Source organism: Mustelus asterias, unplaced genomic scaffold, assembly GCF_964213995.1.
Source record: "Mustelus asterias unplaced genomic scaffold, sMusAst1.hap1.1 HAP1_SCAFFOLD_4594, whole genome shotgun sequence".
Lineage (NCBI taxonomy): Eukaryota > Metazoa > Chordata > Chondrichthyes > Carcharhiniformes > Triakidae > Mustelus > Mustelus asterias.
The window spans coordinates 1-13793 of NW_027594537.1; the positions used below are offsets into that span (position 1 = coordinate 1).

At 56.6% G+C, this 13793-nt stretch overlaps 1 protein-coding gene across 1 annotated transcript; it reads left to right on the top strand.

The window, feature by feature from the left end:
* Positions 1 to 3071: 3071 nt before the first annotated feature.
* LOC144491157 (ras-related protein Rab-11A-like) lies at positions 3072 to 13394 on the top strand (the record flags this gene model as incomplete). The annotated part of the gene is made up of 3 exons (XM_078208834.1): positions 3072 to 3265; positions 8978 to 9058; positions 11388 to 13394. Coding segments are annotated over 3 exons (415 nt in total), but the record flags the coding sequence as incomplete, so codon positions are not given.
* Between the last annotated feature and the right edge of the window lie 399 nt (positions 13395 to 13793).

Consider the following 13793-nt stretch of genomic DNA (forward strand, 5'->3'; position numbering starts at 1 on the left):
GAGGAGATGGTTAGGGGAGACTGTGGGGGGGTGAGGGGAGGGAGAGGTGGGATGGAAGGGATGAGGGGGGATAAAGGGAGGGTGGGGAGGGAGGGGGGATGAGGGCTGAGAGTATGAGGGGGGGGGGGGAGAGAGACAGGGGGTGGGGGGAAGGGAAGGGGAGAGGAGACCATTCGGCCCTTCGAGCCTGCTCCACCATTAGATACCACCGCGTCCGATCAAACACACTCTTTCCTGCCTTATCTCCGTAACCTTTAATTCCCCTGACTGGTTATAACCCCCCCGATCGCTGCTCTGAGAATGTTGAAGCCTTGTTCTCCACTGCCCCTCGAGAGAGCCATAGATTGGCCGCTCTCTCTCAGGGAAGAAATTCTCCCTCGAATCCATCTCCGAGCCCCTCCTTATCCTGCGACTCTGCCCCTCTGAATCATCCAATCTCTACGGCGCAGAGGAGGCCCTTCAGCCCATCGAGTCTGCACCAGCCCTCGAGAAACACCTCCACTCCCACCTAATCCCACCCACCAGCACTTGGCCCCATTGTCCTGAATGTGGTGATGAGCCAAGTGCTCATCCGGATACTTAGAATAGAAACCTAGGAGGCCATTCGGCCCATCGAGTCAGCAGCGACCACAATCCCACCTATCCCCGTAACCACATGCATTTACCCTGCTAGTCCCCCGACACTAAAGGATCGATTTAGCATGGCCAATCCACCTAACCTGCACATCTTTGGACACACATTTACCCTGCTAATCCCCTTGACACTAAGGGGCAATTTAGAAAGGGTGTGCTGGCCCTTGGAAAGGGTCCCAGAGGAGGTTCACAAGAATGATCCCTGGAATGAAGAGCTTGTCGTATGAGGAACGGTTGAGGACTCTGGGTCTGTACTCGTTGGAGTTTAGAAGGATGAGGGGGGACCTTATTGAAACTTACAGGATACTGCGAGGCCTGGATAGAGTGGACGTGGAGAGGATGTTTCCATGAGTAGGAAAAACTAGAACCAGAGGGCACAACCTCAGGCTAAAGGGACGATCCTTTAAAACAGAGATGAGGAGGAATTTCTTCAGCCAGTGGATAGTGCGGAAGGTTGTTGCAGGTTACAGAGGGACATAGATAAGCTGCAGAGCTGGGCTGAGAGGTGGCAAATGGAGTTTAATGCGAAAAAGTGTGAGGTGATTCACTTTGGAAGAAGTAACAGGATTACAGAGTACTGGGCTAATGGTAAGATACTTGGTAGTGTGGATGAACAGAGGGATCTGGGTGTCCATGTGCATAGATCCCTGAAAGTTGGCACCCAGGTTGATAGGTTTGTTAAGAAGGTGTACGGAGTGTTAGCTTTTATTGGTAGAGGGATTGAGTTTTGGAGCCATGATGTCATGTTGCAGCTGTACAAAACTCTGGTGCGGCCGCACTTGGAGTATTGCGTACAGTTCTGGTCGCCGCATTATAGGAAGGACGTGGAAGCATTGGAAAGGGTGCAGAGGAGATTTACCAGGATGTGGCCTGGTATGGTGGGAAGGTCTTCTGAGGAAAGGCTGAGGGACTTGAGGTTGTTTTTGTTGGAGAGAAGAAGGTTAAGAGGTGACTTAATAGAGGCATACAAGATGATCAGAGGATTAGATAGGATGGATAGTGAGAGCCTTTTTCCTCGGATGGTGATGGCTAGCACGAGGGGACACAGCTTTAAATTGAGGGGTGAGAGATATAGGACAGATGTCAGAGGTAGGTTCTTCACTCAAAGAGTAGTAAGGGAGTGGAATGCCCTGCCTGCAGCAGTAGTGGACTCGTCAACATTAAGGGCATTTAAATGGTCATTGGATAAACATATGGATGATATTGGAATAGTGTAGGTTAGAGGGGCTTTAGATTGGTTTCACTGGTCGGCGCAACATCGAGGGCCGAAGGGCCTGTACTGCGCTGTAATGTTCTATGTTCAGTGAGTGGAGAATCTGTGAAACTCTTTGCCGCAGAAGGCTGTGGAGGCCGGGTCATTGAGTGTCTTTAAGACCGAGATAGATAGGTTCTTGATTTAATAAAGGGATCAGGGGTTATGGGGAAAAGGCAGGAGAATGGGGATGAGAAAAATATCAGCCATGATTGAATGGCGGAGCAGACTTGATGGGCCGAGTGGCCTAATTCTGCTCCTATGTCTTATGTTGATGAGGCCACACATGGAGTATTGTGTTCAGTTTTGGTCGCCTTGCTGTTGGAAAGATGTCATTAAACTGGGGAGGGCGCAGAAGAGGTTTACAAGGATGTTGCCAGGACTAGAGGGACTGAGTTATCGGGAGAGATTGGACAGGTTAGGATGTTTTTTTTTGGAGCGTAGGAGACTGAGGGGTGATCTTATAGAGGTGTATAAGATCATGAGGCACGGATAGACTCTCTTTTTCCCAGGGTTGGGGAAATCGAGAACTAGAGGGCGTAGGTTTAAGTTAAGAGTGGAAAGAATTAATGGGAACCTGAGGGGCAACTTGAGGGAGGTAGGTGTGTGGAATGAGCTGCCGGAGGGAATGGTCGAGGAAGGGACATTGACAACATTTGGACGGATACGTGGATAGGAAAGGTTTAGAGCAAAATGGGGTTCGCTTAGATGGACTCTTTGGTCAGCATGGACCAGTTTGGGCCGAAGGGCCTGTCTCGTAGATTCTATGACTCTTTAAGAGGAGGGTTGACGATGGGGCAGTCCAAATCTCTTAGAAACATAGAAACTAGAAGCAGGAGGAGGCCATTCGGCCCTTTGAGCCTGTTCCGCCATTCATTATGGCTGATCATCAAATTCAATATCACGATTCCCCCACTTCTCCCTCCTTTCCCTCGATCCCTTTAGCCCCAGGAAGGGAGGGCCCACAAAATTAGGAGGAGGCCATTTGGCCCCTCGGGCCTGCCGCCATTCGATGGGAAGATGGATGTTTTGAGGGAGCAAGTTTGGCTGATGTGGACTTTCTGGTGGTGTTGATAACCAGGCTGCCATGACACTTTGGGGAAAGTGGAGGGGTTTTGTGGGGGGGGGGGGGGGCCTTATCCCCGTGTTGACTCCCCTCTTGTCTTGCCTCCCTCCCCCGCCGCAGGTATTACCGGGGGGCCGTCGGGGCGCTGCTGGTCTATGACATTGCCAAGCACCTGACCTACGAGAATGTGGAGCGCTGGCTGAAGGAGTTGCGTGACCACGCCGATGCGAATATCGTCATCATGCTCGTGGGGAACAAGAGCGACCTGAGGCACCTGCGAGCCGTCCCCACCGATGAGGCCAAGACGTTCTCGGGTAGGATGTCAAGGTGGGGGGGCGTGGGTTAAAGGTCAAGGTTGAGGGGGGGGGGGGGGGTTAAGTGGGCGACCAAGGTTGGGTGGGAGGGGTAAGCGGGTGCCCAAGGTTGGGTGGGAGGGGTAAGCAGGCGCCCAGGGTTGAGGGGGAGGGGGCTAAGCGGGTGCCCAAGGTTGAGGGGGGGGTAAGTGGGCAACCAAGGTTGAGGGGGGGGGTAAGTGGGCGACCAAGGTTGGGTGGGAGGGGTAAGTGGGCGACCAAGGTTGGGTGGGAGGGGGAAGCGGGTGCCCAAGGTTGAGGGGGAGGGGTAAGCGGGTGCCCAAGGTTGAGGGGGGGGGGGTAAGTGGGCAACCAAGGTTGAGGGGGGGGGTAAGTGGGCGACCAAGGTTGGGTGGGAGGGGGAAGCGGGTGCCCAAGGTTGAGGGGGAGGGGGAAGCGGGTGCCCAAGGTTGAGGGGGAGGGGGAAGCGGGTGCCCAAGGTTGAGGGGGAGGGGGAAGCGGGTGCCCAAGGTTGAGGGGGAGGGGGAAGCGGGTGCCCAAGGTTGAGGGGGAGGGGGAAGCGGGTGCCCAAGGTTGAGGGGGAGGGGGAAGCGGGTGCCCAAGGTTGAGGGGGAGGGGTAAGCGGGTGCCCAAGGTTGAGGGGGAGGGGTAAGCGGGTGCCCAAGGTTGAGGGGGAGGGGTAAGCGGGTGCCCAAGGTTGAGGGGGAGGGGTAAGCGGGTGCCCAAGGTTGAGGGGGAGGGGTAAGCGGGTGCCCAAGGTTGAGGGGGAGGGGTAAGCGGGTGCCCAAGGTTGAGGGGGAGGGGTAAGCGGGTGCCCAAGGTTGAGGGGGAGGGGTAAGCGGGTGCCCAAGGTTGAGGGGGAGGGGTAAGCGGGTGCCCAAGGTTGAGGGGGAGGGGTAAGCGGGTGCCCAAGGTTGAGGGGGAGGGGTAAGCGGGTGCCCAAGGTTGAGGGGGAGGGGTAAGCGGGTGCCCAAGGTTGAGGGGGAGGGGTAAGCGGGTGCCCAAGGTTGAGGGGGAGGGGTAAGCGGGTGCCCAAGGTTGAGGGGGAGGGGTAAGCGGGTGCCCAAGGTTGAGGGGGAGGGGTAAGCGGGTGCCCAAGGTTGAGGGGGAGGGGTAAGCGGGTGCCCGAGGTTGAGGGGGAGGGGTAAGCGGGTGCCCGAGGTTGAGGGGGAGGGGTAAGCGGGTGCCCGAGGTTGAGGGGGAGGGGTAAGCGGGTGCCCGAGGTTGAGGGGGAGGGGTAAGCGGGTGCCCGAGGTTGAGGGGGAGGGGTAAGCGGGTGCCCGAGGTTGAGGGGGAGGGGTAAGCGGGTGCCCGAGGTTGAGGGGGAGGGGTAAGCGGGTGCCCGAGGTTGAGGGGGAGGGGTAAGCGGGTGCCCGAGGTTGAGGGGGAGGGGTAAGCGGGTGCCCGAGGTTGAGGGGGAGGGGTAAGCGGGTGCCCGAGGTTGAGGGGGAGGGGTAAGCGGGTGCCCGAGGTTGAGGGGGAGGGGTAAGCGGGTGCCCGAGGTTGAGGGGGAGGGGTAAGCGGGTGCCCGAGGTTGAGGGGGAGGGGTAAGCGGGTGCCCGAGGTTGAGGGGGAGGGATAAGCGGGTGCCCGAGGTTGAGGGGGAGGGGTAAGCGGGTGCCCGAGGTTGAGGGGGAGGGGTAAGCGAGTGCCCGAGGTTGAGGGGGAGGGATAAGCGGGTGCCCGAGGTTGAGGGGGAGGGGTAAGCGGGTGCCGGAGGTTGAGGGGTAAGCGGGTGCCGGAGGTTGAGGGGTAAGCGGGTGCCGGAGGTTGAGGGGTAAGCGGGTGCCGGAGGTTGAGGGGTAAGCGGGTGCCGGAGGTTGAGGGGTAAGCGGGTGCCGGAGGTTGAGGGGTAAGCGGGTGCCGGAGGTTGAGGGGTAAGCGGGTGCCGGAGGTTGAGGGGTAAGCGGGTGCCGGAGGTTGAGGGGTAAGCGGGTGCCGGAGGTTGAGGGGTAAGCGGGTGCCGGAGGTTGAGGGGTAAGCGGGTGCCGGAGGTTGAGGGGTAAGCGGGTGCCGGAGGTTGAGGGGTAAGCGGGTGCCGGAGGTTGAGGGGTAAGCGGGTGCCGGAGGTTGAGGGGTAAGCGGGTGCCGGAGGTTGAGGGGTAAGCGGGTGCCGGAGGTTGAGGGGTAAGCGGGTGCCGGAGGTTGAGGGGTAAGCGGGTGCCGGAGGTTGAGGGGTAAGCGGGTGCCGGAGGTTGAGGGGTAAGCGGGTGCCGGAGGTTGAGGGGTAAGCGGGTGCCGGAGGGGGAGGGGTAAGCGGGTGCCGGAGGGGGAGGGGTAAGCGGGTGCCGGAGGGGGAGGGGTAAGCGGGTGCCCAAATTGAGGGGGGGTAAGCGGGTGCCCAAGGTTGAGGGGAGCGGCAAGCTGACGCCCAAGATTGAGGAGGGGATGGGGGAGATTTAATCGAGGCGGCATTCGGAATCATGGAGGGGGGGAGCGGGGTTTGGATGGAGTAAATGAGGAGAAAGTGTTTCCCACTGGGCAGGAGGAGAGGGGGAAACCAGAGGGGGAAACCAGAGGGGGACACAGATTGGAGAGAATCGGGAAAAGAACCAGCGGGAGGGAGATGGGGAGAATTCTGATGGAAACGCAGCGAGTTGTTGTGATCTGGAAGGCGCTGCCTGAAAGGGCGCTGGAAGCAGATTCACCAGGAACTCTCAAAATGGGGGGAATTGGAGAGATAGAGGAAGGGGGAGAACTTGTCGGGATATGGGGGAGAAGGGGGGGCTTAAATGGACATATCTGTCAATGAGCTAGAACAGGTTCGATGGGCTGAATGGCCTGCCTGGAGTGGGAAGATGCTTGGGTGGGATTATAGTCAGGGCAAGGGGGGCAGGTGTTCAAAAAAAGACGTGTGTGTGTCTACCTGGGCAAGTCTCAGAATGCCAGAAAATCCCGAGGCTTCAGTGATCGCTAGGCCTCAGTTTCAGTAAATTGAGATTTTTTTACATTTAGTTTTTAATTTATCTTCTGAAAGAGTCACTGGTCATGGAGCAAACTGCCTTTCTTTATCTTGGCCATTTTTTATGTTCTTTCCCTAATTGCAATGTGTCCAGGCACCTCCGAGTATCACAGCTGCCAACAAAATGGCGGCAGAGTCCAGTATGAGTGGCTTGCATAAGGAGGCCCTCCCTAATTGCCCCTCGGGAAGGTGGTGGGGGGGGAACCGCCAACATCTTAGGGCGGCACAGTGGTTAGCACTGCAGCCTCATAGCGTCAGGTTCGATTCCTGGCTTGGGTCACAGTCTGTGCGGAGTCTGCACGTTCTCCCCGTGTCTGTGTGGGTTTCCTCCGGGTGCTCCGGTTTCCTCCCACAGTCCAAAGGACGTGTAGGTTGGGTGGATTGGCCATGCTAAATTTGTCCTTCGTGCCAGGGCGATTAGCAGGGTAAACACGTGGGGTTATGGGGATAGGGTCTGGGTGGGATTGTTGCCAGTGCAGACTCGATGGACCGAATGGCCTCCTTCTGCACTGTAGGGATTCTATGGCCATGCTAAATTGCCCCTTAGTGTCAAAAGATGTTAGGTAGATTGGCCATGCTAAATTGCCCCTTAGTGTCGGGGGCTAGCCAGGGTAAATGATATGGAGTTATGGGGATAGGGCCTGGGTGGGATTGCAGTCGATGCAAACTTGATGGGCCAAATGGCGGCCTCTTGCTCTGTAGGGATTCTACAATCTTGAGTCCTCCTCCCCTCGCTGCAGTCCCATGCTGGTGTAGCTAACACCCACAGTGCTGTTGGGTAAGGGTGACCTGGTGTAAGGAGTGCGACAGGGTGACCGCATCCAGCTGGGTTGTGTGGGTGGGGAGAGGAAGTATTTCATTCGCTGTGAAGCGATTCTGGAGGGTGTGAGAGGAATGGGGTGGCCTCTTGTATTCTTTTGCCTCTTGGCTACATTTGCGGCACGTTTTGACGCATTCCTGACATACCCGTGGGCGTGTTGGCAGAAAGCCTCGGGCCTACTGTCTCATGTTGCAACTGCCTTCCTTTCTGAGCAGGCCCGGACAGGCCGCTTGTCGCTGCTGCTGATGTGGTAACCGGTTGGGCAATTGATTGTTATTTTTAACCCCCTCCAAGCATCAGTTGTGGAAATTTCAGAGGATGGGCCTGATGGTTAGGCCCCAAGCCACCGGGTCTCTCGTTGAGGTACCTCCCTGCTTGGAAGCAAAGGCCCATTGGCTTGTAAAGTAGCCAAACATCTTGGGGCTTCACCACGGGGCCTAGTCTTACCAAGCCCCCGGCCTCCTTATGCAAGCCACTCATACTGGACTCTGCCGCCATTTTGTTGGCAGCTGTGATACTCGGAGGTGCCTGGACACATCTGGGGGGGACCCCTGGCGAACCTAATTTCCTGTGCCCGCTCCAGGTATAACTTCTGACCTTGTAGTTGGCGCTCTCCCTCATTAATTCCCCTCCCGTCTGCTGCTGCGCTGTCGAAGTGTGGGGTTCGCGTTGTGATGCCTCTCTGTCTAGGCCTCGTGAAGCCATTGTCGGAAAAGCCCATCTAGGATCATAGAATCCCTACGGTGCAGAAGGAGACCATTCGGCCCATCGAGTCTGCACCGACCGCAACCCCACCCTATCCCCGTAACCCCATCCTGCTAGTCCCCCTGACACTAAGGGGCAGTTTAGCACGGCCAATCCACCTAACCTGCACATCTTTGGACCGTGGGAGGAAACCGGAGCACCCGGAGGAAACCCACGGGGAGAACGTGCAGACTCCGCACAGACAGTGACCCGAGCCGGGAATCGAACCCGGGTCCCTGGCGCTGTGAGGCAGCAGCCTACATGCGACTCCAGAGTCACAGCAATGTGGTTGGCTCTCAGCTGCCCTCCAAGGGCAACTAGGGATGGGCAATAAATGCTGGACCCAGCCAGCGACGCCCATGTCCCAGGAATGAATAATAAAAATATTCTGGGTTAACTTGCCAACCAGCACTCTCCTGCAAGTGTAAACCCGTTGTGAGGGTTTGAAATTTGGTTTGCTTGTCTTTTTCTCTTGGTCAGTGCCGAGGTGAAAGGTTTAGTTGGCACATCAATCTTCCAAGATTGGCACTGCCTGGGGTAGAGATCGATTTGAGTTTCCCGTCCCCGGTGGGTTGTCTGCTTGAGGGTGGTGGGAGGAGAGGGGATAGCAAGTTGGTGTTCTCTCCTCATAGACATCTTGCAGGGTAGCACAGTGGGTTAGCGCTGCTGCCTCACAGCGCCAGGGACCCGGGTTCGATTCCCGGCTCGGGTCACTGTCTGTGTGGAAGTCTGCGCGTTCTCCCCGTGTCTGCGTGGGTTTCCTCCAGGTGCTCCGGTTTCCTCCCCCACGGTCTGAGGAAGACATGCTGGGTAGGGTGGATTGGCCATGCTAAATTGCCCCTTGCTGTCAGGGAGACTAGCTAGGGTAAATGTGTGCGGTTATGGGGATGGAGCCCGGGTGGTATTGTGCTTGGTGCAGATTCGATGGGCTGAATGGCCTCCCATTGCATTGCATTGCAGGGATCCTAATTGTGATGAAATGTTGGGAATTCTGAGGGAGTTTCCTGGGTGGAACCGCCCCCCCCCCCCCCGGAGTGGAGAGTAGGAGGCGCGGGATCCTCGGACAGATTGGGTGGGGGTGTAAAAGGAGGAGGGAGGGAGGGCTGTTATTGGGCAGTGGGGGATGCGGGTATAAATTCTGAGGCCTATTCCAGATGGATTCTGATCTCTCTCTCTCACTCTCTAGAAAAGAATGACGTCTCCTTCATCGAGACCTCGGCACTGGACTCCACCAATGTAGAGATTGCTTTCCACACTGTCCTTGCAGGTAAGGGGAGGTCACGCTCCGAGTGAGGTCGCCTGCGTGGGTCGGCACGTGTTGTGTGGGCCAAATGGGTGGCCAACTATTTGCCATTCCAGAGTGTTGTCAACCCCAGAGACACTGGGGGCTGGCCCCTTCCTGCAGGTGCTATTGGGTAACATCAGAGGTGGTCAGACATCAAACCTGATGGGTCGAATGGCCTCCTTCTGCTCCTGTGTCTTGTGGGTTAATCCCAATGCAACCCCTCAGAACTCCCATCGGTGCCAAGGGTGGGGTCACAGGGAAGTGTGAACACTAATGTGTCCACGCTAGGTGGATCCGGTGGTTACTTTGGGAGTTGGGAGTTTGATTCCCATCAGGACTAGTTGTTCCTTAATTCTTCCAGGGAGCGTGGCTAAGGCCCCAGCATTCATTGCTCCGTCCTTAAATCGCCCCCTTGAGAAGGTTGTGGGTGAGCCGCCATCTTGAACCCACTGCCGTCCCCATGTGTGGGGTAGGTACACCCACAGTGCTGTTAGGGAGGGAGTTCCAGGATTGTTATTGGACATCAGTCAGTCCCCGTGTGTGGGGTAGGTACACCCACAGTGCTGTTAGGGAGGGAGTTCCAGGATTGTTATTGGACATCAGTCAGTCCCTGTGTGTGGGGTAGGTACACCCACAGTGCTGTTGGGGAGGGAGTTCTGGGATTTTGACCCCAGCCACAGTGAAGGAATGGCCGATATATTTCCAAGTCGGGATGGTGAGTGGCTCGGAGGGGGAACTTGCAGGTGGGGGTGTTCCCCATGTGTCTGCTGCCCCCCCCCTTGTCCTTCTAGATGGTAGAGGTGGCGGGTGTGGAAGGAGCCTTGGTGAGTCGCTGCGGTGCATCTTGTAGATGGTTCACACGGCTGCCACTGTGCGTCGGTGGTGGAGGGAGTGAGTGTTTGTGGTTAGCGTGTCGATCGAGCGGGGCTGCTTTGTCCTGGATGGTGTCGAGCTTCTTGAGTGTTGTTGGAGCTGCACTCATCCAGGCAAGTGGAGATTGTTGTTGGAGCCGCACTCATCCAGGCAAGTGGAGAGTGTTGTTGGAGCCGCACTCATCCAGGCAAGTGGAGATTGTTGTTGGAGCCTCACTCATCCAGGCAAGTGGAGATTGTTGTTGGAGCCACACTCATCCAGGCAAGTGGAGATTGTTGTTGGAGCCGCACTCATCCAGGCAAGTGGAGATTGTTGTTGGAGCTGCACTCATCCAGGCAAGTGGAGATTGTTGTTGGAGCCGCACTCATCCAGGCAAGTGGAGAGTGTTGTTGGAGCCGCACTCATCCAGGCAAGTGGAGATTGTTGTTGGAGCCGCACTCATTCAGGCAAGTGGAGAGTGTTCCATCACACTCCTGACTTGTGTTTTGTAGATCATGGACAGGGTTTGGGGGAGCCAGGCGGTGAGTTACTCTCCACAGGATTCCCAGCCTCTGACCTGCTCTGGTAGCCCCAGAACTAAGCAATAAATTGGGGTTGCCACCAGGGGAGCTGTTAGCTGCTATTAAGGACCCGATAGTGTGGGCCGGCCCGCTGTCTGTACCCCGTCTCTCCTTCCAAGTAACTCCAGCCCCGAAGACTCCGTGACGAGCAGCTACATCTCCCATCCCAAACCCAAATTTAAGTTTGTTTATTTATTAGTGTCACAAGTCGGCTTACATTAACACTGTAATGAAGTTACTGTGAAAATCCCCTAGTCACCACACTCCGGCGCCTGTTCGGGTACACCGAGGAAGAATTTAGCACGGCCAATCCTTCTAACCCGCGCATCTTTTGGGCTGTGGGAGGAAACCGGAGCACCCGGAGGAAACCCACGCAGACACGGGGAGAACGTGCAAACTCCACACAAAGTGACCCAAGCCGGGAATTGAACCCGGGTCCCTGGCGCCGAGAGGCAGCAGTGCTAACCTGCTGTGCCTCCAGAATGTTTCCGAACTCTGGATTCCCGCTATTTTATTTTGGGTTCCCTCCTTTCCCGCTTCCGTTCCCGACCTTGAGATGAGATGGAGAATCCCTGAAATATCTCTGACAACTTATTGCTCGCTCCGGACGCCCCCCCTCAGTCCTGGCACCGGGGTGTGTCGGCCTGGATTATGGGATTGCGGAGCACGGGGGCCGAACCCACTTCTGAATCCGAGCTGAGAGAGGACTTGTGCTTGGAGATTCTCCCATCCCTTCCCCTTGACCTCCTCCCCGCAAGGTGGCCACCTCCATGTGACTGGTGTTGCTAGCGTAGTGGGTAGGCTTTGCGTTCGATCTCCAGCCTCTTTGTTTAATTGGTAAAACTCTCACCGATCTCTCTCTCTCTCTCTCTCTCCAGAAATCTACCGGATCGTGTCCCAGCGTCAGATCTCTGCGGATCCCCGCGATCACGAAGTGGGATCCAGCAGAGATGTGGTGGCTATCTCTGTACCTCCTGTGGACAAAGGCGGCAAGACTCAGTGTTGCCAGAATATATAAGCTGTGTCTCGCACTCCGACCCTATTTGCCCTTTTTCTTTTGGTCTGGGCAGCCAGCGTCCTGTACGTCCGAACTGTCCCAGAAAATGTGGCCTGTCCAATTGGACTAATTGGTTGCGTGTGTCTGTTTGCGTGTGTGTGCGCGTGTGTGTGTGTGTCGTCAATAACAACGTGGTTTGGATGGCCGGGCCAGTTTTCTGATGGGCAGCATCGTGGGATGGATTGTCATGGTTTTTTGTGGGAGCCTCCCCTAACCCCCTCCCCCACCCCCTTTGCCATCTCCAACACTGACCCCCTTCCCCTTCCCCCCTCGCTGACCACGGAAGCTTCCAGAATCCTTCAAGCCTCTGAAGAGAGTGGGGGGGGGCGGGTGGGTGGAGGGAAGGTTCGTATTCTCGAGGGTCAATGAAAACTCCGCTCGGAGGGGTCCGCAGAATGTTCCCCAGCTCTGGATTTCCGCTTTTTTTAGGTTTCCCATCTATCTTCCCCCCCCCCCCTCGACATCAAGTGGGCCTTGTGCCCAAAGTCTTTTGTGTGATGACCCGCCCTGTTTTTTGAGGGGCCGAATGGCCTCTGTGTCCTGAGAGACACCCGGCTCACTCTAAGGGGGGGAGCAGTTGGTTTGGTGGTGGGGGGGGGGAAGTACAGAGGGCCCAATTTCTACTACCACATTGTCCGCCATGTTGGCGCCAATAACTTCTCTTCAGTTTACAAAATGGGGGGTGGGAGGGGGCTTCATTCTGTTGCTTCACGGGGTGGCCCTATCACTATTATCCCTTCAGGAAAGGATGCCTGAGGCCCCTTGATCAAATGGCTTGGGTTTAATCTTCCTGGGTAGGCCTTGACCAAGCTAGGCCTCTTGTCCTCTGTCGGATGTGTCTCTGCCTTTGATATCTTTGGGGAAAGGTCTGGGGGAGGGCTATTCAGGCCCCACCTTAGCCCCCACCATCTAGGCCGCTCGCCCTCCTTCAGAGTGTCTCCGCCTAATTTTAGTGGGGGGGGGGGATGAAAACACAGTCCCGTTGTGGCGATTGGTATATTTTCGGGGGGTGCGTGTTGAGTCCATTCCTCTCCCCTTCCTCCCTCCCCGGCCCTCCGCCATCTTCTAAACCCACCCTACAAACTAGGCCACCCCTGTTTTCTCCTCCTCCCCCCGCCATCTTGGGACGCCTCCAGTTTACGCCCTTGTGAGGGAAGGATGTGGGGCTGGTGTCCAGAACGGTTGGAGAGCCATTTTGTCGCCATTGGCTCAGCGAACGGGTTTCCCTAGTTACGCTTCGTTGGCGGTCAATGTGGTTGGTGTATTGTGGGCAGGGTGAGTGGGGGGGGGGGTGTCTCTAATGGTTCAATTGCCCCCCCCCTCCCACCCTCAAAGGAAGTGGGGAATGTTGGAAAAGGCTTGAGGCGAAACCAGCCAGCAGCCTCTCGATCGGAAAGCGTTCCTTCTTCACCACACGCCAAGGGGAGTTCTTTGTCCCTTTCCTTGAGGCTTGGGTGGCCATCTTGGATTCGCCATTTTGTCTCCCTGACTGAATTTGTTCACTTCCTTCCTCCTCTGCGCCACTCCCCCTCTCTACCCCTGTCTCTCCATCCCCCCCTGGAATCTTTTTTCCCATAGACATTGCACCCTGAAGGTGCAATTGGATAAAAGAATTGGTCATTTTGAGGCCTTTCTCGCTAGGCCTGACATAGTGGTGAGGGGTTAGGGTTGGGCTTAACTGCCTGCAAGACCCTTGCACTGGTGAACCTGTTAACTTTCTGTGCAATACATGTGTGTGTGCGTGCGTGTCGGGGGGGGTGAGGGGTGGGAATTCGATGTTAATTTTATTGAAGGTAAATTATATTGGATTAAAATTGCAAAGTCAACTGCTATGTCTCTCTTTTTTTTTCTCTCTCTTCCAATCCGGCTAACTGTCCGGTCACCTACAATGTGGGTCCTTCATCGTCGATGTTCTCGGGAACGTTTCCAGGGTTGAGGGGACTTAAGCGATGAGGATCGATGGGAGAAATTGGGACTGTTCTTCCTGGGGAAGGGAAGGTTGAAGAGATTTGATCGAGGGGTTCAAATTCATGAGGGGGCCGGGTAGAGAGGGGGAGAGACCGCGTTCCCACTGGCGGCGGGGGGAGAGACCGCGTTCCCACTGGCGGCGGGGGGAGAGACCGCGTTCCCACTGGCGGCGGGGGGAGAGACCGCGTTCCCACTGGCGGCGGGGGGAGGGGCCGCGTTCCCACTGGCGGCGGGGGGAGAGACCGCGTTCCCACTGGCG